This window comes from Argentina silus (genome assembly GCF_951799395.1).
Source record: "Argentina silus genome assembly, chromosome: 18".
In the NCBI taxonomy this organism is placed as follows: Eukaryota; Metazoa; Chordata; class Actinopteri; order Argentiniformes; family Argentinidae; genus Argentina; species Argentina silus.
The window spans coordinates 6,915,412-6,942,827 of record NC_139672.1 but is presented as its reverse complement, the minus strand read 5'-3'; the positions used below and the strand labels follow the sequence as shown (position 1 = coordinate 6,942,827).

Below are 27,416 nucleotides of genomic sequence, written 5' to 3'. Positions count from 1 at the left end.
TGTGATAATACCTTATAAGTATAGTAGGCTAATTAACTACAGTTCCCGAAGTGCATTAATGAAATATGGGCGGGGCTTGAGACAAACGCGGAAACGTCTTCTATACTTTATTTATATCATTTTCTCCGATTTGCAAACTGAAAGACAAAACTTTACATTACAGTTCCCCGCCATTATATCGAGCTAGCACGGGGAGAGATAAATGTTGAATGACTCTGTGTTCTTGCTCGTTGCTGCTTATTGGCAGTTATAAACAATTTTTAAATTCATTTTGTTTCTATCTTTAAAAAATGGTTCATGAAGAGTTGAGCGCCCGTTTGAACGATTGCGGGTATAAGAACTGGTTGAAAGCGGGCTACTGCCTTCTAAAACTGCGGGACGGACTTCACTCTTTCACCAATAATGAGATGAAATCTTTCCACGGAGATTTGCTTTACCAAAACGCGGTTCTGCGGCGGCCGTGTCAGGGAGCCTGCAGACCGAAAGGGAATCAGGCAAGTTTGGGAATCTGGTAGGCCTACCTGTAACCTACAGGCACAGATTACTCATCATACCTTTTTTTAATCATAACCTCATCATGGTAAACTGCTAAACTGAACTGATCATCTCGGGTTTCATTCTTACAAAGACCTAATGATGATCATTATCATACTTTGTGTGTGTGTGTGTGTGTGTGTGTGTGTGTGTGTGTGTGTGTGTGTGTGTGTGTGTGTGTGTGTGTGTGTGTGTGTGTGTGTGTGTGTGTACTCAGCTGTACTCAGTTTGTGTGGTGTGTGCGGAGTGGCGGACAGAGATCCTGAGGCACCACACAAACCCTGGAGGGTCGGTGAACTGGGGGAACTGTAGACCCCCCCTCTGGCAGCAAGACCACTGGGAACTGGCCAAGGTAGCATACACCCTACTTACTCCCTCTCAGTTAGTACTGGTCAATGCAGGGTACTGGAGACAGACAGAAAATGTCCCCCTTCGCTGAGCGCCAATACTTACCCTTACTGTTATATGTCGATGCGCCACATCCACAGACCCAATTACACACATCTCTCTCTCTCTCTCTCTCTCTCTCTCTCTGCAGGCCTACATGCCGCGGGGTCAGGCAGGGGTTAAGGGGGCTGAGCTTTGTGATGCGTCAGCTCTGCTCAACCTCCTAAACAGCTGTGATCGCTTCAGCCACATAGACCAGAGACAAGTTAGAGAGGTAACAGTCAGTCACACACACACAGGCGATGCACTTGTCTGGTGTGTGTGTGTCTAATCAAATCGAATCAAATCAAATTGTATTTGTCACGTACATCTTATACAGCTGTAATTGATATAGTGAAATGCTTTGCTCCTCGATCAACATCAGTCAACAACAATCAACGAATCAACAATAAAATATCGTAATAATAAAACAGTGACAATTGTGTGTGTGTGTGTGTGTGTGTGTGTGTGTGTGTGTGTGTGTGTCCTGTCAGGTGATCCGGTGCAGGAATGAGCTGATGCATTCCTGTGAGATGCGAGTGGACGATAAGTGGATGAGACGATACCAGGCCGGCCTGGAACATCTCCTACTGCAGTTCACTCACCTACCAGAGGTGGCAGCAGCTGCTCAGCAGATACGTGAGGTCAGAGTATTTTTTGGTTATGTTTTTTGGAGATATCAAATTATAAGAGAAGCTATCCCAAAATGGCTGTGTTTGTGTGTGTGTATTTCCAGATGCTGGCCATTGATTGGTCAGTGTGCGTCCCAGGGGTAGACAAAGTGGACGCGTCTGGGTGGGACGGTGTGGAGTCCGACTCTGTCAGCCAATGGGAAGCAGAGGCTGATTCTATCAGCCAATGGGAAACAGAAGTACTAAGAGAGAGACTACAGGAGCTGCTGTCTGACACAGACACACAGGTACACCCTACTATGACACACACACACACACACACAAACACACACACACACAAACACACAATATGGCCAGATCTCCTCTCAACTACGACTATCTCTGACTGTCTTAGCTGTGTTAGCGGTCCGACTGTGTTAGCGGTTAGCGACATACTGACCTGTCAGCTCCATGTCTCTTTGTGAGCCGCTCACTGGCTGCTTCTACTTCAAATTAAGAGGCATCATTTGCTGGGTTAAAACTGTTAAATCAATGCTTTATAATGATTTCTCTCTCTCTCTCTCTCTCTCTCTCTCTCTCTCTCTCTCTCTCTCTCTCTCTCTAGGACACTGAGGAGCTGTTGACACTGAGGGATTTCCTGCTGGCCAACAGAGATCTAGGGGACCGATTCTCTACAGAGCTCCAGGTGATCACATCACTGGAGACAGAGAGGAGCGGAGAGAAGGAGGGAACTGTTCAGGAATGAAGTTGCCGTATAGGCACAGATCTGGGATCAGCTGACATCCCCTCATCCTACCATGGACCTTAAATCAGTGTCTAGCGGCACCTTATTATTTCATCTGGAAATAGACCTATGAGACTGAGTGGAGAACAATTCCACAAAAACCCATAGGCTACCTCTTTCCTTTCTCACTGTTTGTTTATTTGTCTCTGTGCCAAATCAAACGAAAACTTGAGTCAAACAAAAACCCAGATAGGGGCAACTATTTGGCACTGTTGGCACTTCAGCTATAGCCAGTCCTATGTGGGCCAAAAGTGGCCGATTCTGTATTAATTATGGCACCCCAATTTTGGCCCGATGGCTGTGTGTGTGTGTGTGTGTGTGTGTGTGTGTGTGTGTGTGTGTGTGTGTGTGTGCAGCTATAATACTCTCATGAATTGTTTTCTAAAATACCCAGGGACTACTGTTGTTCAGGCTTTGTGGTTAATAAAATGTACACAATCTTACAGTCCTTGTATTTATTTTTTATTGTTATACAATTTCTCACATGTGTACACAATTCAGTGCAAGCCTAGTGGAATCTCAGGGAATCTGCTGGCCCATATTAGGCATTTTTATAGCTGATGTCCGGGAACATGGCCTAGATCTGGCTTGATTTAGGATACCTTTGGCCAGATCTGGGCCACTTCAGGACCTTAATTCCAAACCAAATGTGGGCCGAAAGAAAGTGGCCGTTGTGGGCCAGGTCTGGCTCAGACAGATTTTGTTGTCTGGGAACTTGTGTCTGCTGTGTGTGTGTAGGCTATAGGCCACTGCTGGGAGGAGATAAAGCTTATTATTTGTGAAACTATACTGCTCTGAGATTATGAGGGATGCACTGTTCGCACACTGTTGCGATGTTATGCAATTCTTCCTGAGAATCATCTTTTTATGTAAATATGTTGTACCCTGCATGCTCATTTCTGTCGTCTTTGTCATCATGTCAGGTGATTTCTGTTATGACCGTCGCCCAGGCCGCTGATGATTGGTTGAACCGTCAGTAAAGTCCTCTGAGTGTCTCGGTTTCAGCCGAGGCGAGCCCGGTGAAGAGCCGCCGTCCCGGGCCCGGAACGCAGATCACATTGGCTGGAGTGGAAACGCGAGAGAGAGACTTTATTATTTATGCACGAAATTAGCTTCGTCATGGATTCGTTTCAGAGGTTTCAAGATGACGGGTATAAAAATTGGATTAAAACGACCATGGGTCTGGAACGTCTAAAAACCAGGCTGTGCAGTTTCCTAGACAACGAAACCGAAACTTACCTCAAATTTCTCCAAGACAAAATCCACATACGAGCGGAGTGCCAGAATAAATGCGATTTTAAAAAGGTGAACCCACCGGGATCTAATAAGCCATCGAAGTCTAAGCAGGTGAGAGTCAGGGCCGGTTTTAACCTGCTATATTAGGGTGGGCTGGTAAAAATAATAGGTGGGCAACTTGGGCGGTAGGTAGCCCAGAGGTTAGAGAAGCGGACTAGTAGCCCGAAAGTATATGTACAGTATATCAGTCATATATCAATTTCTTTATATCTTTTATCTATCTATCTATCTATCTATCTATCTATCTATCTATCTATCTATCTATCTATCTATCTATCTATCTATCTATCTATCTGTCTGTCTGTCTATCTACAACATCAGTCTCCTGTTTCCCTTGGCAAACATTCTAACTAATTCATCCATGTTTAAGGTATTTGTTATTGATGCACTAGATTTGGATACAAGACCGGATATTGCTGTCATTAGGTCTACATCCTTATTGAAAAATCAGTTTTCCATTTCTGAAATGGCCCTGTCAATGATGTTGAGCAGGGATCTTTTCAGAGACTGACAGGGGGTGATGGTGGCATCATCAGAATCTGTATGACCTACAGTTGAGAGCACAACACTTTCACCAAGGTGTTTACTCAATGTTCTCCTTCTCTTTGGAGGATGTTAATCATCCCCAGCAGGTGCCTGAGAAAGCTCTGTCCAGCAGTCATCTTTACGGATGTCTTTTAAGGGCACCAACATCCTCACAAGCAGTGCACATATCCACAGACTGAGACTGTAGAATTGCATTTGCTGGTTTCAAGACACCAAGCACCTGCACTAGAAATTTGCCAATCTCAAAGAAATGATGCCTCTTAATTTGAATTAACAGGCCTAATGCTTCAGTGCACAAATCAACTGTGGCATCATCATCCGCTGAGATCTCTGACAGGACAGTGAGAAGACGGTCTTCATTCTCAACAATGCATCTTGTCATAATGGCTTGTCCAGTAAATTTCAAGCAATCTTTTGAGATAAGGAGCATCACACTTTTCGGACATATAGTGGTGACGGAAGAAGTTATACAGGGAACTAGAGAGGTCGAAAAACTGTTTGGCACATGACTCACCCTGCATGGCATGCAAAACCACTGGTGGTTATAACAATGAATATATGGAATATATCTTGCAAGCTTCTTTTGAAGCAATGCTTTCACACCACCTCGTACCCTACTCATCACCGATGCACCATCATAACACTGGCTAACTATGTTGTCAGCACTGTAGCCAGCATCAGAAAGATGTCTCAATATTTCAGTGGACATAATATAAGCCATTTAGCTGACACTTTTATCCAAAGCAACTTACATTACAGTGAGTGCATAAATTTTTCAGTATATATGGTCCCAGCAGGAATCAAACCCACAACCTTAGCATTGTTAGCACCATGCTCTACCAACTGAGCCACAGAGAACATGTACTCAGTGTCAAGGTAATGCCAGTCAAGCTACCCAATCAAATGCTCCTGAGTCTTGGTGAGAGTCTACATATTATACACCTACATCAGAGTTGTAAATGTTTCTTTTTATGTCATTGAATGTCTTGCATGTCTATTTGTTAAATTCACTTTATTATTGCATTATTATGAAATTAACACGGCATTTGTTTGTGTTAGGTCCCAGGCGACAACCTCTGTGCAGTGTGTGAACCGTGGGGAAATGCGATCTGGGAGAATCACACCAGCAAGCGTGGACAGGTGTACTGGAACAATAGTAAACCCTACCTCTGGCCCAAGGAGAAATGGGAAGTGGCCAAGGTACAGCATATGTCTATGACCAGAACTATGATGTCTTAGTTAAATATGTTTTGTATTACAACGTGACCATATTGATCACTGAATAGATGGTCACCTACTGTATGCGGCTAAGTCAGCATATTTTAAGACCATTGTTAAAACATGCTCACTTTGGGACAACAAAATCTTCAGCTCTATTTTACCCACAGACAGCTTTCTAAATGTGCTGTCAGTAAAAGTAGCAGTCACTAGTAAAGCATTGAACTGCCAGCCCCTGTCACCCTTTTCTATTTAACACTGAAACCCGTGTGTGTGTGTGTGTGTGTGTGTGTGTGTGTGTGTGTGTGTGTGTGTGTGTGTGTGTGTGTGTGTGTGTGTGTGTGTGTGTGTGTGTGTGTGTGTGTGTGTGTGTGTGTGTGTGTGTGTGTGTGTGTGTGTGTGTGTTGTATCCTGCAGGTCTACATGCCCCGTGGCAATGCGAACCACAAGTCTGTTGGCCAGTTTGACATCTCTGCCTTCCTAAATCTCATGTCCTTCTGCAAACACTTCAGTTTTGTGAAAAACAACCTTCTCACCCCGGTAGGTATCCAACACACACAGACACACACACACACACATGCACGAATGAGAACTTTGAGAACAGTGGTACTAATTCAACCCTGAACTGTAGAATTTGAGGAAAGAACACTTTTAACTAACAGGGTGCTTACACTTCTCAAAACAAATTGCTCCCCTCTTACCTGTGTGTGTGTGTGTGTGTGTGTGTGTGTGTGTGTGTTCATTCATGCATGTGTGTGTGTGTGTGTGTTCATTCATGCATGTGTGTGTGTGTGTTTGTGTGTGTCTGTGTGTGTGTTTAGGTGACAAATGTGAGGAACCAGGTCATGCACTCGGCTGACTTCCGGGTGGAGAAAGCGGCATTAGAATCTCACCTGCAGCGAATCAGAAATCTGGGTAAGGCACTGGAAGAGCGTGCCCCTGATCTCAGTACATTGGGCGAGGAGATGGACCAGGTGTGTGTTTCTGTACCTCAAGCTGATCTTATGTCTATGTGTGGCTCTACATCAGGGATATTATATGTACCAGAACACCTAGTAGGGTTTAGCGATTTTGACTGATGTGTGTAAATGCTGGTGTTTGCCCTCAGATTCAGAACACAGACTTCAGTCTGATCCTGCACAGCATCGAGAATGAGAAGGGACTGCAGCTTCAGTGTGCCAGTGAGAAGGATTTCCAGGAAGCGCTGCAAGTCCGTGAGCTCCTCATACTGGAGCAACAGATACTGAAGGATAAGATGGAAAGTCTGGCGCAACGCTATGAAGAGGACAGAGAGAATGCCCTTACTGTAAGACACACACACACACACACACACACACACACACACACACACACACACACACAGGCCATAAAAGCCCTCATTGCAAGATGCTGTGTCTGTACTGTATGTGTGTCCACAGAAAGAGGAGTTGCAGGGTATGAGGGTATTTCTGGAGGGGAACAAGGACCTGGAGGAGAGACTGGCGCCGGAGCTGGAGAGACTGAGAGAGCTGGAGGAGGCCGTGGAGCAGCATGGACAACAGATAAACACACTCACTGGCAGAGTAGACGTACTGGAGAAGAGCTCACACACTCACGGTAAGAGAGAGAGACAAACACACAAAGAAAAGAGGGAGGCTGTCAAACAATCTTTTAATATGGATACAAATCCATTATTTATTTGTTTGTTTGTGTGTGTGTGTTTGTGTGTGTGTGTGTGTGTGTGTGTGTGTGTGTGTGTGTGTTTTCCAGAACCTGAATTCGGTACAGAGCGCCTGATGTATAAGAACCATCTGTATGAGGAGGCCGCGAGACAAAAGTGGAGCAGCCCAGTCTTCTCTGAGATACGAGAAGCCAATGGTAACAACCACATACACAACATGTGTCTTTTGGGGGGAACATTGTGGCTTGATCCAGTGACAACCCATTGTTCCTACCCCCTAGGCACCTGATGTAGATCTGAAAGGATTCGAAGTTCGGATTTCAGATCTGAAAGGATTGGAATTAAAAAGCAATATGGCAATAGCATTGTTCCATTTTGCTCACACCTAAGGTATTCTCAGGTGCCTAGGAGGTAGGGGCGAGGGTTGTTTTCAGAGCGGCCCCTGATTCTGTATCTGTGTGTCCAGGGGTCCGGGGTCGTGTCGAGGTCAGGGGTCAGACATTCACAGGGTCTCGGGTGTTTGAGGGGATAAAGAACGCCCACCAGGAAGTGGCTAAACTGGCCCTGAAACAGCTTGCCAATGAGGTGGCCGATCTGAGCCAGCTAGCCAATGACACGGAGGAGGGGAGAACCGCCTCCAGCAGCGGAACAGACCAATCAGAGAGCGTCTCACGTACAGGTGCTGTGTTCCTTAGCCAATCACATGTTTTTTACATAAACTAACCTTACTGTCTAATCTCAGTTGTTACTGTGTAATTGATGTTGGAGCATTATACTATACAACTTCTAAGTTTGAGATTCTAATCGGTCCAACCTTCCCATGTGACTGTCTCCAGACTCCGCCTTCTTTGGCAGTGTCACAGTCGTCCTCAACACTGACATCATCTCTGAGGAGGGGCAACCTGGGGAGACAGAGGCTGTTGAGTCTGCCTACAAGAAACTAGCTGCACTGTTTGGTCTGGCACAATCAGAATCAGGTTGAGACTGATTTCTCGCTCTCTATCTCTCTTTTCTCGCTCTATCTTTCTTTCTCCCTATCTCTGTTACTACTGGTGGCAGAGTTGACCACTTTTTGACCACTGTGTCCCTGGTTGTCTCCTCAGCTTCGTCCTATAAGGAGGTGGTTCTGCAGCACTGTACGAGGCGGGATATCCCGCCCCCAGAAGAGACCAGCCAATCCGACTGCTGCACCCTCAAATTCACTGGGCCAATCACCTTCCATGACTCAGGTATATGAGGCGGTCCACATATGCCACTCGTCACATGTTGTATGTATGTGTCTAATGGTACTGCCTATGTCGTGTGACAGAACATACAATATGTTTTATATGTTATGTAATGTATGACGTATTGTGACGATAACATGACTTGTTGTTTTCTGTTCCTGCAGAGGGTTTCAGTAAGAAGAGGCCGACACATCAGCAGGCAGCTAAAATGGCCCTGAAGGGGCTTTCTGGGATCCTTGGCAACAAGACAGTGCTGGAAGAGAACTACATAGGAGCTCTCAAAGAACTACTAGAGGCGCAGGGACTGGAAAAACCCACTTATGATGTCACCGTGAGAGCGAGGGGGGCAGGGGAGATAGGGGGGATGGATGAGGGGGAGAGAGGAGAGGCCGCGGGTGACGTTACTCAGAGAGGTGGGGATCAGCGAGGTGAAGGTGGAGGCGAGGGGGAGATAGGAAGAGTTGAGGGAGGAGGGATGGGAGGTGCGGAGGTGTGTGAGTTCACAGAGAGAGGTGGGAGAACAGATCAGGTGGAGAGCTGCACTCGGCTCCCAGCTGCTCCCATGATGCTTAACGTTCAGCCGGCCGAAAGTCAGGTGCCCCCCCCATCAGCAATGGATACCTCAGTTGCCATGGAGAGCCAAGTCACACCTACCCCTGTAGAGGAGCGTAGCACCTCCGCAGGTACTCAGACTTGTATCTTTCTATCTTTAGAAGCTCATGAAAAAAGATGTTGTGTTAATATCTTGTAGTATATAACATGATATTAGAATACAATGTTGGAAGTTGGAACTGATTTAAAAACTCTCCCTCATTCAGATGGTGGGCGGTTCCTATCATGTGTGACTGTATGTATGCAGAAGAAGCTTGCACCACATGAAGCCTCCAGCCAGGAGGGGGCAGTACAGGCAGCCTACAGCAGCCTACTACAGGCCTTATCTCTGGATAATACAACTACAGCAGGTACACAACTGCACACACACACACACACACACATACACAATCACAGTTCTCAATCAGAAGTTTTATATGAAGGCCAAATTCAACACTATCTGGGATTAGATGGCGTCTGTCTCTTTCCCACTCATGTGGCTGTGAGTCACCTGGTGTGGTGCCCCCTGCAGGTGGTGAGCGGCAGTGTGTGCAGGAGTTCTTGAGGCAGGCAGGGTGTGGCCCTCCAGAGGATGTGTGTGAATTGATAGCTGAGGGGAGATACAGGTGCACTCTGGGAATCGTAGGCGAGCTCACCATCCACAGTCCAGGTGAGAAGGACCTTTCTCCAAATGCTTTTTACCAAACCTGATTTGAAATTGATTTTATTTTTTAACTCTCTCTCTCTCTCCGTTTCTCTCAGAGGGGGCATCCAAAAAGCAGCAGGCAGAGCATTGGGCAGCTAAGGAGGCCTTGAGGCGTCTGGAAGGGGTCCTGGGAGGAGATGGCAGCGTAGCTGGTCAGTATGTATCTTATGAAGTAACGGGACTTTCTCCTGGCCTATAAAGAGACAGGGTTTTTTGTGTGTAATAGCACTTAGTGGAAAGTGTTTTACAAATGTAACAATGATTGTTGGTACAATGTTATTATTATTTTATTTTTTTAAACATGTTTATAGGTGGGAACTATAAAGGCAGGCTGCAGGAGCTGTTGGTCAAGGATGGGGGAGGAGCTGTACCACATACCACGTACACAACCAAAGATACTCAGAACCCCACAACAGGTTAGTCTAGTCTAGACGGACCCCCTGCTTCCCCATCTCTCTCTTTATCCCCCTCCTGCTTCCCCATCTCTCTCTCTCTCTTCCTCTTTATCCCCCTCCCTCTCCCTCTCTCTCTCCAGGAAACCTGTCCCTAGCTCCAGGTAGAGACAGATCCTGACCTCAACCATTACAGGGGTAACTTCACCCATATCTCTCTCTCTCTCTCTCCCCAGCTTCAGGTCAGATGACAAGGGACAGGGCTGTCATTGGCTCCACCCTACCGGCCGACAGACCGCCAATCATCCATACTGATACCATGGAGTCAGTGCCTGAAGATTCTAACCCACCCCCCTCCAAAAGATCTGCTGTGATGGAGTCTGATGGACAGATGGAAGGTAAAAAGTAGTATATATAGTGATATTTCCCACTGTTGGAAGTTAGAACTGATTTAAAAACTCTCCCTCATTCAGATATTGGGCAGTTCCTATCATGTGTGACTGTACGTATGCAGAAGAAGCTTGCACCACATGAAGCCTCCAGCCAGGAGGGGGCAGTACAGGCAGCCTACAGCAGCCTACTACAGGCCTTATCTCTGGATAATACAACTACAGCAGGTACACAACTGCACACAAACACATACACAATCACAGTTCTCAATCAGAAGTTTTATATGAAGGCCAAATTCAACACTATCTGGGATTAGATGGCGTCTGTCTCTTTCCCACTCATGTGGCTGTGAGTCACCTGGTGTGGTGCCCCCTGCAGGTGGTGAGCGGCAGTGTGTGCAGGAGTTCTTGAGGCAGGCAGGGTGTGGCCCTCCAGAGGATGTGTGTGAATTGACAGCTGAGGGGAGATACAGGTGCACTCTGGGAATCGTAGGCGAGCTCACCATCCACAGTCCAGGTGAGAAGGACCTTTCTCCAAATGCTTTTTACCAAACCTGATTTGAAATTGATTTTATTTTTTAACTCTCTCTCTTTCTCCGTTTCTCTCAGAGGGGGCATCCAAAAAGCAGCAGGCAGAGCATTGGGCAGCTAAGGAGGCCTTGAGGCGTCTGGAAGGGGTCCTGGGAGGAGATGGCAGCGTAGCTGGTCAGTATGTATCTTATGAAGTAACAGGACTTTCTCCTGGCCTATAAAGAGACAGGGTTTTTTGTGTGTAATAGCACTTAGTGGAAAGTGTTTTACAAATGTAACAATGATTGTTGGTACAATGTTATTATTATTTTATTTTTTTAAACATGTTTATAGGTGGGAACTATAAAGGCAGGCTGCAGGAGCTGTTGGTCAAGGATGGGGGAGGAGCTGTACCACATACCACGTACACAACCAAAGATACTCAGAACCCCAAAACAGGTTAGTCTAGTCTAGACGGACCTCCTGCTTCCCCATCTCTCTCTCTCTCTCTCTCTCTCTCTCTTTATCCCCCTCCTGCTTCCCCATCTCTCTCTCTCTCTCTCTCTCTCTTCCTCTTTATCCCCCTCCCTCTCCCTCTTTCTCTCTCCAGGAAACCTGTCCCTAGCTCCAGGTAGAGACAGATCCTGACCTCAACCATTACAGGGGTAACTTCACCCATATCTCTCTCTCTCTCTCTCCCCAGCTTCAGGTCAGGTGACAAGGGACAGGGCTGTCATTGGCTCCACCCTACCGGCCGACAGACCGCCAATCATCCATACTGATACCATGGAGTCAGTGCCTGAAGATTCTAACCCACCCCCCTCCAAAAGATCTGCTATGATGGAGTCTGATGGACAGATGGAAGGTAACTCACTAAAAGTAGAAATATCATTAGCTAAATGGTTAACTAGAGGTTGAGTTCAACTGCTGCTGAAGTGTCTAGATTTGTATCTTTTCTCAATTCTGTGTGTGTGTGTGTGTGTGTGTGTGTGTGTGTGTGTGTGTGTGTGTCTGCGCGTGTGTGTGTGTGTTGCGTTCCTGGGTATGTTCAACAGAGGTCAGGCGGCTCCTGGTGCTCCTGGGTCTGCAGCCCCCGTGTGTGGTGTGTGAAGATGTGTGTGTGGAGTCATGGTATGAATGGAGCGTGCGTGTGTCTTTTGACCATTTCACCTTTCAGAACCAGACGCTGTTCACTTCTAAGATGGATGCAACCCGCAGCTCCTACCTCAGTCTGGGGCTAGCAGGAGAGATTTGCCAACCTGGTACGCTATGTCTGTCTGTCTGTCTGTCTATAAATGACTGTGTCAATGACTGTTCATAGTGTTTACAAAAATATCTTTTCAGTTTGCATGTCACCGGAAAGTCCAAATAAATAATGTCCTCCTCCTCCCTCTCTCTGCGCCCCCCCCCTCTCTGTAGAGGACCAGGCCAAAGGGAAGGTTAAGCAGTTCTTCAGCAAGCATTCGTTCCCTCTTCCTAAGGAGGTCCATGAGGAGTCAGAACAGAAGAAGTTCTCCTGTTCTCTCAAGGACATTACCTGTGTGTTCACATACAGCGGAGAGGGTAAGGCCCCTATAGAAACACTTTATTAACTTAGTGTGTTGATCTTCAGTCATTTAGAATTAAATAACTGTGTGTGTGTGTGTGTGTGTGTGTGTGTGTGTGTGTGTGTGTGTGTGTGTGTGTGTGTGTGTGTGTGCGCGCGCACATGTCTCCAGGTCTGTGTGAGGCTACAGCGCGTCAGTCAGCTTGCCATAAGGCACTGTCCTGCCTCTCTCCTCTCATTGGCTACGTCGCTCTCGTGGTTCAGCCCAGCAGCACTGAAGGGGCGGAGCTAAGACTCAGGACTCTGCTTGAAGGGGCGGAACTAACCCTGTCAGACTCCACCCTTACAAGAACTCAGTACAGGAGCTCAGCCCAACTCAAGTTCTCAGGGTCAGTCTATAAAATATATTAACACAGTTAATATACATTGTATGTATATATATATATAGATATAGATATATGTTGTTGTTTTTTTATAATATATATCAAGTATTCAATGTGCTCGCATACCATTATTACCACTTAGTCATGTAAGGCAGTGGTGCTCAACTCAGGCACTGATTCTGCATCTCTGCTGGTTTTCATTCGCCCCCTGGCACTTCATTGATCGATTAAGGTTACTGATTGGCTGAGGAGGTGGACAGGGTGGGGCAGTCTGAGGTTGATCGTTGTTAGCACAGAGAAGGTACCTCCTCAGATGACACCATTGAAATGTCAACAACGGCTGAGGTGATCTGATTGGCAGGTACCGTTTGGAGATGGAGGGACAGAGGAGTAAGAAGGAAACCAGAGCCCAGCTCAGCCAGCGCTTACTGGGACTACTGGGAGAGGAGAATGGTAGGCACTACGCTCTCTCACACACACACACACACACAAGTGAAAGTGACCAATCGGACAACAGTGGTCATAGCTGTGGTGACCATAGCTTTACGCTATGAAAATGTTATCTATCTATCCATCTTTCTATCCATCCATCCAGTAGCCTCCAGTACAGGTTCGTCAGTGAGGAACGCTCTTGACGAGTGGTTTGTCACAAGACGTCTGGAGAAGCCAGTGTTTGAAGACACAGATGAGAAGTTTGGAACCAGAATCACCTTCTCAGCCCCTTTCCTCTGCTCCTACTCAGGTAGACCTCTCACACACACACACACACACACACACACACACACATACTATACTTGCACTTACACACACACTCACATTCACTCAGTGACTCACTAACACACACACACACACATATATTCCATCCCCCCTCTTAATTCATTTCCAGTGATTGTGGTCAGTAGAGTCACTCCCTTCGTCTGTGCTCTGACTGACTATTGCACATGTCTGTCTGTAGATTGGCAGATCACCCGGGAGAAAGCAAAGAGGAGATTGGTGGAGGAGCTGCAGAGGCTGGTCCAATACCTAAGTAATAAGTAATTGACCAGTAAGGAGGACGAGCAGACAAGTTTCCTATTAATCCTGCTATATTTGCTATGACTTTATCATGGTTGTACAACTAATGGTTACTTTTGGGTGGGGAAAGTGGGTGGGGGTGGTATGTGGTCCTGTTATGAAATGGTCCCACTTTCAACAGATGTTTGCTGTGTCTCTTAATCTCCAATTTTGCACATTCTTTTAAACACACACACACACACACACACACACACACACACACACACACACTGTGACAACCCTTTCTCTCTCTCTGTCAGCTGGTTTCCCTGTTGGCTGCCTATTTGGTTCGGGGAACCAGTCTGGGCGGGGCTGGGAGGGTCATTGGCAAATGTGGTTCACCTGTGCAGGTGTGGCCTACAGGCTTTATATGGTGAAGACAGGCTTGGAATTTCGTCATTTTAGGGGCAGGGCCATTTGGCCTTCCCGTTCACATTTTTTTTAAGGGCACAAAGGCCACATGACAGGGCACAAAGGCCGTTGGGTTAAATTACGCTGGTTTTACCTTTCAGATTAATACCTTAACATTCTCATTCACCAAGAAACATTAATTATGTATTAAAACATTTGTTTTAATTTAAAAACATTGAAAAACTAAAGAAATGTCAAAATTTGAGTTCAAAAAGCCCAGAAATTCATATAAGAAGGATTCCAAAAGTAACCCCTACAATTGACCAAAGTAACTGTATTCTAAATACCACTCAATGAAAATGTAACTGTAACAAAATACAGTTACTCATAATTTTGTATTCTGAATACGTAATCCCAATAAATAATAAAGTCGACTTTAAATAGGCTGTGCTTGTCTTGCTCCCATTTTGAGAGGCTGAGGAGGAGGCTGAGGAGGAGGCTGAGGAGGAGGCTGGTTGACGTTCTTCTTGCATGTGATGTTGATACTTCACCTGCGCGGCTCGCGAAGTTGCGCAAGTTCTATTTTGGAACAATCACAGCAGAGCAACCGCTCTGATCCACAGACACGGGACTAGCCTACTGCGCTCTGATCCACAGACACGGGACTAGCCTACTGCGCTCTGATCCACAGACGGGACTAGCCTACTGTGCGCACTAGTTGTTTACACTGGAACTTTGACAGGGGCACAAAGGCCACCTTGGCCGTAAATTGAATTTTTTTTCACAGGGCATCAAGGCCAAAGTGCGGGGCAACGACGGCCATGGCCGTCGTGGCCGTCGTGAAATTCCCACCCTGGGTGAACCCCATCGGCCATTTTAGCTCTCTCTTCTCCCATGGGCAGGTTGGCTTCTGGTTTTGCTCCCACAACACACCTTTCTTTCATTCATTCATTCATTCATTCATTCATTCATTCATTCATTCATTCATTCATTCATCCATCCATCCATCCATCCACTATACACACTACTGGTTATACAGATTTCACCTTACATTCTTATATTGTATATCCTTTAAGTTAATAATATATTACTTTAGCCCTTGATCATGTGTGGACTCCCCCTTTTGTTGTGACCACTGGGCTTGGTCGTAACACACACCTAAGAAATGCACTTTCGAACTCCAGGGCTTGAGGTATAGTATTTAACTCTGATTGGTCAGAGCTGACATATTGTAGCTCTAAAATCCATAGGATAGTTCAGCACTTGACTTTCTACGGCAGTACAGTAGAATGTGCCAACGTTGAAGTGGGACAATTTCAATTCTGCCCCAATCTTAAGTTTACAATCCCCCGGAAAACAAATGGCTGTGAGCTCGGTGGAATCTCTTGAGGTGTCAAAACTGATGGCATCAGTTTGGACGTAATAAGACGAATGGTGGTTGGTGCACTCTCTTGTTCCTGTGTCCTGTTGTGAGTAGCATTGTTTTGTGATGACCAGTGGACATCTCTCTCTCTCTACACTCTCTTGGAATGTAACATTTTTCTACGAAGTATTTGCCTTGTGATGTGTAAGTATACAGTAGTATTGAAGCCCCATTTGCCCTCATTCTATTTGACCTTTCTTGCACTAAATCAGCACACAACAATTCTTTGCACAGTGATAATTACATTGGAGTCAGATTATCAATATTAGATACGCTTTGCTATCAACAAATATAGCCAAAAGTCTCTGCCAAACCTAAGTGTGGAAACTGATATTATTATGAGGAGCAACAACTAACCCAGTCTCTAGAATATTCCTGAAGGCAATGTGCTGGAAGGTTGTTCCCAGTGACCTGTTTAACCAATTAACAATATTTTAATTGGCATATGGAAGTAATTTGACACACAGTACATGGCTCCTCTGATAAATATGAATTTGATGGATTTTTAAAAAGTATTTTATGAAAAAACAGTGATGTACTTGTCTGTTTAAATGTTTTTTTGGTGTGACTATTGAGAAGATAATGAAATTGATAGATGCAAAGCTTGTGCTGATCTTAAGTTTGGTTTCAGACCAGTATAGGTCACCTACTGTGGTAACCCTAAGACTAGCATCTTGTAACCAGTCTGACACTGGCTTGTTTGTCTGCCAATAAACGACTGATCTTGGCATCTCAGTCTCGAATGTTCTTCCTTATTTGAAGTGAACTTTGGCCAGTCATGAGGTAAATGGTTTGAGTTTCTGTTGAAATGAAACAGTTATGATGCTCTTTCCCCATAGGGCTCTAGTCCTCCTCACACACCGGCACCTCTGTCTCTGTATGTACAGTATGCCTCTGTGGTCACACCTCTATGTATGGGCATATCAAACCACATACGGTTCATGACCAGACTGAGAATCTCTGGGCCACATCCTGAAATATAAACAAACAGCGTCTGCAGTGAGATCTGTCTCTGTTTGGCTCTGTCTAACAATGATAAATGGGCTGGATGCAGTGTGGCTGTGGCCACACAAAGCAGAAGCTAATGTCATATAGGACAGATATAACACTACTGCTCTTTAAACATCACAAGTACCACTGTTACTGACAAACATATTTAGTTACACAAACTCTTATTTTCTATTGTAGTTGAGATGCCTGATGTACCATGGCTTCTGTACTGGTGTAATCTCCTTTGTATAGAGTGCACCTCATATACATGTGTTGATTGTATGGTAAGAGAGAGGTTACGCAACCACACAACTTGATTTAACACAAAAAAATAGATGCATACAGACTGATATGCATTGTTTGTCTTTGCCATGTCTTTGTCTGTTGCAATTATTATAATAAAATATGACTCACAAAAAAGTAATATACTAGCATATATTTACATCAATATCAGTCAGAATTAAATGCTATCAGTCATGTGGTGTACAGCGTGGCTGTGGCTAAACATGAGGCAGCATCCAATGCTGCTTTTTATTAACAAACCAATTATTACAAACATTCAGACATAAAAACAGTATTTTAACATACAGACGTAGTGACCTACCTACTCTACGTGTAAGACCGTGACTCTGCATAGACGACCTATGAACCTGTAAGCAGGGGCGTCAAAACAGGGATACTTTGGGGCATGTATGGACATCGTGTCTTAAACTGGTAACCAATAGTGTAGGCACTCCCATCTTTTCTGAGCCTTAAGGTCTAAAGCCAACATCTTGTTGATCTTGTGCACTCTTGTGCACTTTGCACTATATCATGTGCACTTTCTGGTTGAGGTTTGGTAACTTCCTGTTCGGTAAAGCCAGACTGTTTCCCGTGAAGCTGCAGCTGAGGAGTTCACTTATAACACAAAGATAAAGAAAAAAAAACGTGTTGGCGATAATGAGGGAGAAGAGGGGAAACAGCGTCAGTCGCTTTCGCTCTGAAATTGCGGTTAGATCCCTACAAAGAGATAGGCCTATAGTCTACGACTTTGGTAGCGGTGTAGGCCGATCATACCTATAGCAGGTGTGGGAAAACGTGTTCTTTATTTGAAGAGAAGACAAACTACTTCTTACTTTTAGCTATTTATTTATATGTCAAAATTCTAGACTTGTACAAGGACCACTTTTGGCGAAGAAAATCACAGTCAGCAAGCTGTTAATCTGTAACCAACCTTCCAAAAATGGATGCATTCAAACAGTCAAACAAAGTATTTACAGAATACAAAATGATTATGATTGGCTATTTGGTTGGGGAGGAACCATGGTTTAGACTTGGCATCCCTTGTTGTTCACGGGCTGGTCACACCATTCATCCCAGCTGCGGAGTCAGCACCCTGTAAGAGATAAGACACCTACTCTGGTATGTCCTCCCTAGCCTGTCCTCCCTAGCCTGGTACTTTCCACTATAGCTCTTTGTGTAAGCGTGTGTTGCAACATCTTTCTTGATGACCTGGCTTAACCTCTCCATGTATTAATCCAACGTACCACGGGACTAATGCTTGATTCATCTCTCATTTATCAACAGGCCATCACATTAGTAAATTTCAGATGATTAAAAAACATATTAATTCAATTGATTTGCATATGGAATATCAAATACAATTAGTAAATTTAATCACCCTAAATAAAGAACTGAATAGCTTTATTTACTCGTCTGCTATTGAGCATTATAATGCAACTGTTTTTATAAAAATAATTTCTAACACAGGTTTCTGTCCCACGCACTAAGCCCCTTGCATCGCCGTCAAGCCCTCGCCTCCAAGTTTTGTGGTGTGTATGTGCGTTTTATGTTTATAGTTTGTAAACATGGATGACGTCTATTCATAATCTCATCAAGATATGTTTTTGATTGATTTATAAAAAAATAAAAGATTTTGCAAATGGTGTTGCAAATGTTAGCCTATAGGTAGTTAGGTTGAGGCCTTGTCGAGGTAAAACACCCAGCCTACACATGAACCTGATTTCACATTAAAACTGTAGACACTGTATTGTGTATAATTTCTCCCCTCTCTCACGTATCTATGAATAAGTCAATTTATCTGAGACCTAACACAACTATAGACATGCACTTCTCAGTCTTATAATGGCCAGTTCTTTCTGCATAATAATATGGCCTTTGTTTTGGTTTCGAGGTGTAAAAAGAAAAAGCGTGACAGTTTTGCCACAGTGCCTTTTTCATACAGGTTAAAAAGGTGTGAAAACAGAGCTCATAAAAGATCTGTTCCTGTTTCACACGTTTACGTCCGTCAGTTGACTTCAGTCTGCACTCTCACCTCCATGGCGCGCGAAGGTGATAACGGTGCCAGTCCCCATGGCGATAGCCTCAAGAGAGAGGGCGCGCTGGTCCGGTCTATCTACTACGGTAAGATCGGTAAAGAGGACACGGAGAGGCTGCTGGAGAGGTACGGCCGTGAGGGCAGCTTTCTCCTCCGGGACAGCGAGAGCGTGCCCGGGGTCTACTGTCTGTGCGTGCGGTGAGTTTACAAGACTGTGCTAGGTTACTATTTTCTATTTCAAGAATGTCTATGTCCGTGTTTTGTGACAAAAATAAGTGGGGTTTTTTAATTATTACAACAACAAAAAAATGCTTTTGAACCGTAGTTGAACAATGAGTTCATGTGACTGAGAAATGAGAAATATAAAATCACTCAGTTCCTATGAGTGAGGATTATTATTATTATTATACGGCATACACACTATTTCATTCTTTGGTAATTATAGTAGCCCACACCATCCACATTTCTAATTGATACATTTTTTATAATCCTTGTTTTTTGTATTACATTACAATTAGTAATTTAGTAAATTCTAAATCTTCAATGATGCTGCTACATTTGGTTGTGTCTTTCATACCATGAAGCTCAACTGAATTTAAATGGATTTCCTAAAACGAATCAAATCTCGTTTTTTAATTTGTTTTCCATAACTCTTCAGTCTAATAAATCCGTGTAGGTCTTTCTTGTTGTTTTTGCAATATCATGTTATTGGTTAAAGAGGCATAGATAACCTTAACTTGAGTTGAACTTAACAATCAACTTGGCAATCAACACATAAAAAAAAACGGTAACACTTTATATAATGGAATATACATGTACTCATAATGCACTATGATAGAGTAATAATGAATTAAGCATAGTTTTAGACACACATATAAACTCATAATTCTGTATAACAATACCCTTAACGCATTATAAGCTGAATCATAATTACTTATAATGTACAGTAACAGAGTAACATAGATCATGTGTATGAGTGCATTGCAAGAATTAAGATTTCAGAGAATAAACAATTGTCAGTCCTTTGAACCTACATTTATTGCGTGCAAAACAATGCCACGATATATTAAGCCACATATTCAACAGAGGTTGAAGGTGATAGTCACTACAAATGAAAATATCACATCCTAAATAACAAATATGTATGCCCAATATTGGCATGGATGTGGAAATATGTAATAGCATATTGATGTAGTCTAGAAATAAAGCATGTGCGCTTTTGATTTCCTCGACAAAACAATGTAGCAGTCCTGTAGACTATATTGGCATGCTTGTAAACCTTGAATACCTAGGTCTAATGTGTTGCACAAGTTAGGAGAACATAACCGTCCACCAAAATATGAAACTGGTACCTTGCAAGTGAGATTAAACCTTCAGCATTGCTGCATTTTACATTTACATTTACATTTATAGCATTTAGCAGACGCCTTTATCCAAAGCGACTTACAACAAATACATTTGTTTAAGTAAGTGAATCCATCAGTCATCATAAGAAAAAGTAATCTATGGTAGGACTAGCGCAGGTACATCCAATTACATCTGAATTAAACCTTGGCATATTGGCGTTGCAATTGAGTTTATGTTTAAACTCTCTAGAACACACTGCCCTGGTAATAAACCAAGGAAGTTACAGTAAAACACGTATGTGGTCTTCTGTGGCTCAGTCGGTAGAGCACGGCACTAACAACGCTTAGGTTGTGGGTTTGATTCCCACTGGGACCTTATACACTAAAAAAATTTCACTCACTGCAATGTAAGTCGCTTTGGATAAAAGCTTCAGCCAAATGGCATATATTGTATGTTGCAAGCGGCTCACTAAAATCATGAACTCAGACTTTAGTTTTCTTTAATGTCTCTAGAAGGACTCCATTTGTCCATACCTACCGAATTCATCACTCCTCTGACGGATGGACATATGAGGCAAGACCACACACACACACACACACACACACACACACACACACACACACACACACACACACACACACACACACACACACACACACAGAAACACTACTGCCTGGAACAACAGGAATTATAAGTCTGTGTGTGTGTGTGTGTGTATGATGTGTTTGTGTGTGTGTGTAGGGTTCTCCAGGGGAGAGGCTGGAGTGTTTTGGGACTCTGGAAAGACTGATAGAGAGATGCAGAGGGACAGTGTCTTCTAAATTGCTTCTGTTCACACACCCACTGGACAAAACACAGCTGGGAGATCAAGGTATGTCTCTCTCTCACACACACACACACACACACACACACACACACACACACATACACATAAATATATACACAATCATAGTGTAAGGGGAGAGTGTGTGTGATAATGCTCATGTTCTAGCCAATACTTAAATGTAGATTGTGCAGGGTGTGTACTTCTAACATGGTTTTAATGGTCTTTTCAACAGAGACGGCCTATATGGAAATGTGAAACCTACACTGAGTCATGTAATGAAGGTGGTTATGTCTGACTGACGCGACTGACCTCAAGTTAGCCCTCAGAGCGAATGCATCAGACTTAAGCTCTAACAACATGGCCTTGGGTTAAACGAATGATCCACCTTTGATACATGGCTGGTCGCACGTACATGATTTTGTGTGTGTGTGTGTGTGTGTGTGTGTGTGTGTGTGTGTACCTGTTTGTCTGTGGTTGCTGTATGTGTGGTTACACAGAGGAGGGGCGGATTCTGTACTCTGATTCAGAGATGGACTCTCGTCCACATGATCAGGTACAATGCACTATTTTACCCTGCACTATGCTTTTAAATCCATGAGGGGGAGTAATTGAGAGCGCACATCAGGGATATGTGTAGAGAATGGGTCTACAATCTGTGTGTGTGTGTGTGTGTGTGTGTGTGTGTGTGTGTGTGTGTGTGTGTGTGAGTGTGTGTGTGTGTGTGTGTGTGTGTGTGTGTACGTTTGTGTTTGTGTGTGTGTGTGTGTGTGTGTGTGTGTGTGTGTGTGTGTGTGTGTGTGTGTGTGTGTGCACATGCATGTCCTCACTGTGTGTTCCATGTTTATGAAGAATTATAAGTTAAGAGATTTATCAATGTTACGGTAATTTCAACTCATATTAATGTGAAATGGGGAATTAAAGACAAAGACGACAAATATCTGCTCTTTTCTCTTTTTGTTTTTGTAAGCCACCACTATAATCTAGCTCTCAATTCATGCTATAATCAGGATATTGATATGCAAGCAAACGCAAACGTCTATTTAAGTCATTCAGTCAATTCAGTCACCCCTCTGTCAAGCCCTCAGAAGTGGGCTAAAGTTGGTTCTAGTTGTAGACAATGCTCTCATATAACACCGGTTTCTTGTTATATGTTACCTTCATATGGTTAGGATGTGGGGAGGGTAAGCTAATTGTAGACATCTCCCTAGGGATATTTTCTACCCAGAAATACTGGCAGGGACAGCTTCATAGCAGGATGGACATCCCTGTTCCATTGGGACCAATATAATTTGTCACTCACTCAATCCACTTCCTAACTCTACTCACTACTGAAAGTTACTTCTAGATATGTGTGACAAATTACACACTCACAGTAGTGGATAGGAAACTGTGTGTGTGTGTGTGTGTGTGGGTGTGAGTAACAGATAACACACACTACTCTTCTTATCACAAGTGCAACCAAACAAAACTTTATTTCACACAAAAAATAGCTGCATACTGATGTGTATTATTTATGTCTTTGTCAATGCATTTTTGTAGCCATTATTACAATAAAATGGTCTTCTCTGTTCTTATATTTACATTTATGGCATTTAGCAGACACCTTTATCCAAAGCGACTAACGGCCATAGGCAGTCACAATGCTAGAAGAAGGAAAAATTGAACTTAGTAATGAAGTAATGCAGATCAGCTCTGAAACACACATCTTCCAGAGTTTGAGCAATGAGGCTAGAAACAAGTGAGTCTGTTTCTGCCTCAGCCAACCATCTATTGTCTGGCCACACCACATCCCTGATTCCTGGTCAGTGACCTATATTGTAATTCAATGTTACCATCTTGCCCTTTGAAAGACTGAGTAGGCTTTGGACCATAGGTGGCAGGAGAGTAGGTGTCTGGGGTGTAGGCTAGGGGTTGATTTTTCGACCAGGCGTTTCACAGCCATCTTGTTTAAATTAGCATCTTTTCAGGGGTTGCCTCTGCCTCCTCCACCTCTGAGACCTTCTCCACATATTCGGATGGCAGGACGGGAGGGAAAAACTGAGACACAAATGAGAAACTGTCAATACTTATACCAAATGGGGGTATTTGGTATAAGTACAAGTACTGTGTATTAAATGGTGATTCAGGATTAAGCAGCAACTGTTCGTGTGTGCGTGTGCGTGTGCGTGTGTATGCGTGTGTGTGTGTGTGTGTGTGTGCATGCTTGTGCGCTCACCTGAAACAGGTCTTCTCTTTCTAGGAGAATTTTGATCTTCAAGGAGGGGCGAGGTATGGGGGGAAACAGACGCTCATACACCCTGAAACACAAACAAACGCACCCCGTAGTCAATAGCAGCCAGGGAAATACACAGGACTTGGTAGCAATTCAGTGTTTCCACTAGCATTACTTTGGCAAGGTGGGCCACCTCAGCGAGCAAGCCGACTGCCTGGCTGACTCCACTAAGTCAGATAATGTGTTGTTGTATTTGTCATATTTCTGTGGCAAGTCCCTGACATTTACTTGGTAGAAGCAGTCACTGATGCGTCTGTGTGTTTCCCCTTTCTTGTTGTTCAGATGGGTGGTTTCCCCAGCGTGTTGGAGGAAGTGTCGTCAGGCTACAATGAGCGGTCGGAGTGGTCTGAGGTCAAAGTCTTGGAACTTGACTAACAGCCAGACATTCTAATACCGTTTTCATTTTTTGTTTGTTGAGAAAGACAGAGAGAGAGAGGGAGGGAGAGGTAGAGAGGGGAAGAGCTAGAGAGAGAGAAAGAGAGGGGGAGAAAGGGAGAGAGAGAGAGAGAGAGAGAGAGAGAGAGAGAGAGCTGTACCTCTGCGTACGGAGCAGCAGTAACAGAGCCAGGAGGATCATGGGTATTCCCAGGGCGATACCGACGATCGTCAGCAAGTTGGGCTCATTGGGCCATTCAGACGGGGCTACCTCTAAAACAAACAGGACACACACACACACACACACACACACTTAATTGACCGAACTTTGTGGTATTTATGCAGTAGTTCTTATAACACAATATTACATAAAATCACACCATGGCTTTGGGCACTGTGAAAACTCCCTACCACTTCTAATACTACTACTAATACTACAACTACCAGATAGACTCCAGCCATATGCCTCTAAATTCCTAAATAAAAACACAGGCAGTAGTTTGTTCACAAAGACACAACGTAAACATTGCTATGGTTAGTTATCAATGTGTTAAATGACCATATTCTTTTTAGGACTCACTATAAATGTCACTCCATTCGCTCCAGGTTGAAACTCCTCCACAGTCGCAACCCATTTGTGTCCTTATCCTCACTTCATGGGCAAGTGTAGGGTCTGTAATCGGTTCTTTGTAGTTCAGAGTCCCTTTACATTCTCTATCCTCCTCCTAAACACAGGTACCCAAGAAGTGAGTTGAATGAAGACAGTGAAGAGAAGACATCTGTTTTTTTCAGACACACATACACACACACACACACACACACACACACACACACACACAGGTGTTTGGTCTGCTGTGGTACCTTTATCAGACCGTTTTTCTCTAGCTGGTAGACAAAGCAGGAGGGTGAGGTATATGATCTGGTGAAGGGGACCTCCCATTGGACCAGCAGACCCCCTTCTCTGAGCAATGCAGTGATGTTGGGGGGAGGACTCAGGATCTCTGGGAGAGACACACACACACACACACACACACACACACACACACACACACACACACTTATCTGATAAGTGCAGTGCCCTTCACCAGTAACAATTCACCACATTTTCATGCTCTTGATATATGTATGCTCTGGTTAAGTGTACACAGCAGTGTGAATATAGTAATATCGAAGGTATTGCCACTCTCTTACCGATGTCCTCGATGTCGTATTTAGAGTTGTAGAGGCACCAGACATCAGGCAGGGACACAGTAACACTGAGAATCACTGATGAAAGGCTGCCATCCACTTCACCATAGCAACTACCTATGTCCTTAAGTTGAACTCCTTCATCCACAGTGCCTCCCCCCTCTTTAGACAAACAGTCCACAGTAGAGATCTGCTCAATGTCCTTACACACACTGACACACACACACACACACACACACACACACACACACACACACAAATTGTTGATGAACGTTCTGTTTTGATCACGTATGAGCGGTAACGTCCCCACAAACTGACTTCACACTGTTGTTACTATAATCATAACAAGCTTGTGTATACCTATTGGCATATTTAGTAAGTAAAGTCTCTGCTGAACCTTTACTTTTGCTAGTTATCTCATTTATCTCCATGTAGCCTATGAGAGTGGAACAGTGGGTTGGGGCTTACGAGACAGAGGCTGAGTATTGCCTGTCATCAGGGAGATGGTGGAACATCCAGGAGCAGTTGAGCTGATTGCCTGGGTAGAGGAGACAGGAGAAGCCTGTTTGATTGCAGTGATCCATTGTTTCATTATCATCGTTGTTAAACTGCATCTCTCCCAGGTTTCTCTGAGATAGTTGATTGATAGACTGCATCGGAGACAGAGATGGAGACAAAGACACACAGACAGACAGAGAGGATGAGATAAGAGTCAGTTAGTTTGGCCATGTTAGCAGTCATGTCGCTGCCTCTGATCAAGCTATTCTCTGATTAATCTGAAAAAATTCCCATTTCAGATTATCGCTGATCTCACCCGGTAGTCTGTGAGGTTTTCGTCCTCACAGAGAGGTAGATTCTGGGCTGGTTCTAGACTTATGTCCGGTTCTGGACTCTGGTGTGTGTGTATAACTGGGCTGTGGTGTGTGTGTGTATCAGGGGTGTGTGTGTGTGTATCATCTAGGTTCTGGATCTCATTCAGTTCCACAGGTTCTGTCCAAGCGTTTGTCTCTGTGCTCTCAGACACACTGGGTTCAGTCTGAGGCATCTCTGTCCCTGTCACCATAGACACACAATTAACGTTAACACACACATACCCTCGAGGAGAGACACATGAAAAGGTGATGCACATGAAACACAGACACAGACACACACACACACACACACACACACACACACACACACACACACACACACACACACACACACACACACACATACACACACACACACACACACACACACACCTCTCTCTGGGCTGCCATGGGCACACAGGGCCAGCACATAGATTGAGAACATCTTATGGACTGGTGACAGCTGCATAGCCAACCTAGGAAACACAAACACAAGCATACACACACACACACACACACACACACACACACACACACACACACAGATGAAATCCGGATAAAGAGCTGACCAATGGGTTTTCTCTCACTCAAACCACATGATCTTATACGGTCATGAAGATAACTCCTCATTTCCTGTGTCTTAGTTAGCCTCTCCCTGTAGAAGCTGCCCATAAGCACAGATCTAGGATCAGTATACCCTCCTGTAAGCCCAACCTAAAACCATGATAGAGAAAAACTCTAAACTAGCCTCAGATCAGTTCAGAGGCAACTTTATCCTAAGGTATTAGACAGATGTAACCAGTAACAATCAAACCACATTTTCATGCTCTTTATATATGTACTGTATGCAGTGATCAATGTGGTTGTCTGACTGCCTCACTGTAAAATAGAACAAAACCACGTACCGTTGTGTTTGGCGACACGTCCTCCTCTGTCTATGTCGACACGCGTTATGTGCCTGTCAGATGTGACTGCTGGGGAGAAAAACGCATCACATGTTCCTGGAAGGCAGGCGCACACACACACACACACACACACACACACACACACATACACACACATTCGCACGCACGCATGCACGCACCCACCCACCCACACACACGCATACACTCGCAAAAATCCTCCTTCTTTCCTTCCTTCCTTTCTTGTAAAAACTAATCTGACATGACCAGGGCCATTTCCAATTCTTAGAAACTCGATTCCTCCTGTCCTCTCCTGTAACTTAAGGTTCCTCTCCTTAGATATTCTCCTCCAATACTTTTTGAGAAGGAAGCTAGACAGAGGAGAGGACACAAGGAATCAGGTGTCTAACAAAATAAGACCTGTGTGGCATCCTTGGTTTCCCCTATCCAATTATGTTGGATCAGAGATTGCCCTGTCACCCTTATCATACAGCCTCAGCACATCAATGTGGACTTGTCTGCTACTTAGTATTTAGTATATTTTTCTCAGTATCTTTATTCTTATCTGTCTATAGCGTTCATATAGACTTCCTGTTTACAATCCTGCTTATGTTGTAGGTTGTATGTTGTATGTGTATGTTATGTGTGATGTCTCTATGTCTTTAAGCTACTTGGAACCTGA

The 27,416-nt window shown here is 44.2% G+C and overlaps 5 protein-coding genes across 6 annotated transcripts; 4 read left to right on the top strand and 1 right to left on the bottom strand.

Annotated features, from left to right (window-relative positions):
* Positions 1–101: 101 nt before the first annotated feature.
* LOC310819090 (uncharacterized protein CXorf38 homolog) lies at positions 102–2,819 on the top strand. Its single transcript, XM_083690307.1, has 6 exons — positions 102–494; positions 752–886; positions 1,073–1,195; positions 1,455–1,604; positions 1,697–1,879; positions 2,197–2,819. The coding sequence occupies exons 1-6, from the start codon at positions 291–293 to the stop codon at positions 2,335–2,337; spliced, it is 936 nt and encodes a 311-aa protein (XP_083546433.1). The 5' UTR covers positions 102–290; the 3' UTR covers positions 2,338–2,819.
* A 566-nt stretch (positions 2,820–3,385) lies between these two features.
* Positions 3,386–8,787, top strand: LOC310819231 (uncharacterized protein; the record flags this gene model as incomplete). Its single annotated transcript, XM_083690475.1, has 12 exons — positions 3,386–3,723; positions 5,278–5,418; positions 5,854–5,976; positions 6,258–6,410; positions 6,545–6,742; positions 6,855–7,032; positions 7,186–7,293; positions 7,563–7,769; positions 7,933–8,073; positions 8,200–8,325; positions 8,487–8,717; positions 8,774–8,787. Exons 1-12 carry the CDS (start codon positions 3,475–3,477, stop codon positions 8,785–8,787), a joined length of 1,869 nt encoding a protein of 622 aa, XP_083546601.1. The 5' UTR covers positions 3,386–3,474.
* LOC310819078 (uncharacterized protein) lies at positions 8,701–13,971 on the top strand. Of its 2 annotated transcripts, none has more exons than XM_083690292.1 (17): positions 8,701–9,005; positions 9,141–9,284; positions 9,446–9,583; positions 9,676–9,771; positions 9,931–10,035; positions 10,248–10,409; positions 10,485–10,628; positions 10,780–10,917; positions 11,010–11,105; positions 11,265–11,369; positions 11,614–11,775; positions 11,966–12,172; positions 12,330–12,473; positions 12,629–12,845; positions 13,201–13,292; positions 13,438–13,581; positions 13,795–13,971. In XM_083690292.1, exons 1-17 carry the CDS (start codon positions 8,798–8,800, stop codon positions 13,875–13,877), a joined length of 2,385 nt encoding a protein of 794 aa, XP_083546418.1. In that variant the 5' UTR covers positions 8,701–8,797; the 3' UTR covers positions 13,878–13,971. The 2 variants fall into 2 exon arrangements, with proteins under 2 accessions (XP_083546418.1, XP_083546417.1); XM_083690291.1 differs by having other exon boundaries at positions 13,435–13,581.
* A 4,943-nt stretch (positions 13,972–18,914) lies between these two features.
* LOC310819093 (SH2 domain-containing protein 1A-like) lies at positions 18,915–22,072 on the top strand. The gene is made up of 4 exons (XM_083690314.1): positions 18,915–19,171; positions 20,833–20,893; positions 21,062–21,191; positions 21,379–22,072. Exons 1-4 carry the CDS (start codon positions 18,975–18,977, stop codon positions 21,399–21,401), a joined length of 411 nt encoding a protein of 136 aa, XP_083546440.1. The 5' UTR covers positions 18,915–18,974; the 3' UTR covers positions 21,402–22,072.
* A 523-nt stretch (positions 22,073–22,595) lies between these two features.
* LOC310819082 (uncharacterized protein) lies at positions 22,596–26,766 on the bottom strand. The gene is made up of 10 exons (XM_083690298.1): positions 26,738–26,766; positions 26,226–26,295; positions 25,796–26,034; positions 25,450–25,631; positions 24,985–25,193; positions 24,655–24,794; positions 24,374–24,518; positions 23,955–24,066; positions 23,362–23,443; positions 22,596–23,183 (listed from the first exon to the last, which is right to left on the bottom strand). The coding sequence occupies exons 2-10, from the start codon at positions 26,275–26,277 to the stop codon at positions 23,094–23,096; spliced, it is 1,251 nt and encodes a 416-aa protein (XP_083546424.1). The 5' UTR covers positions 26,278–26,295; positions 26,738–26,766; the 3' UTR covers positions 22,596–23,093.
* Positions 26,767–27,416: the final 650 nt, after the last annotated feature.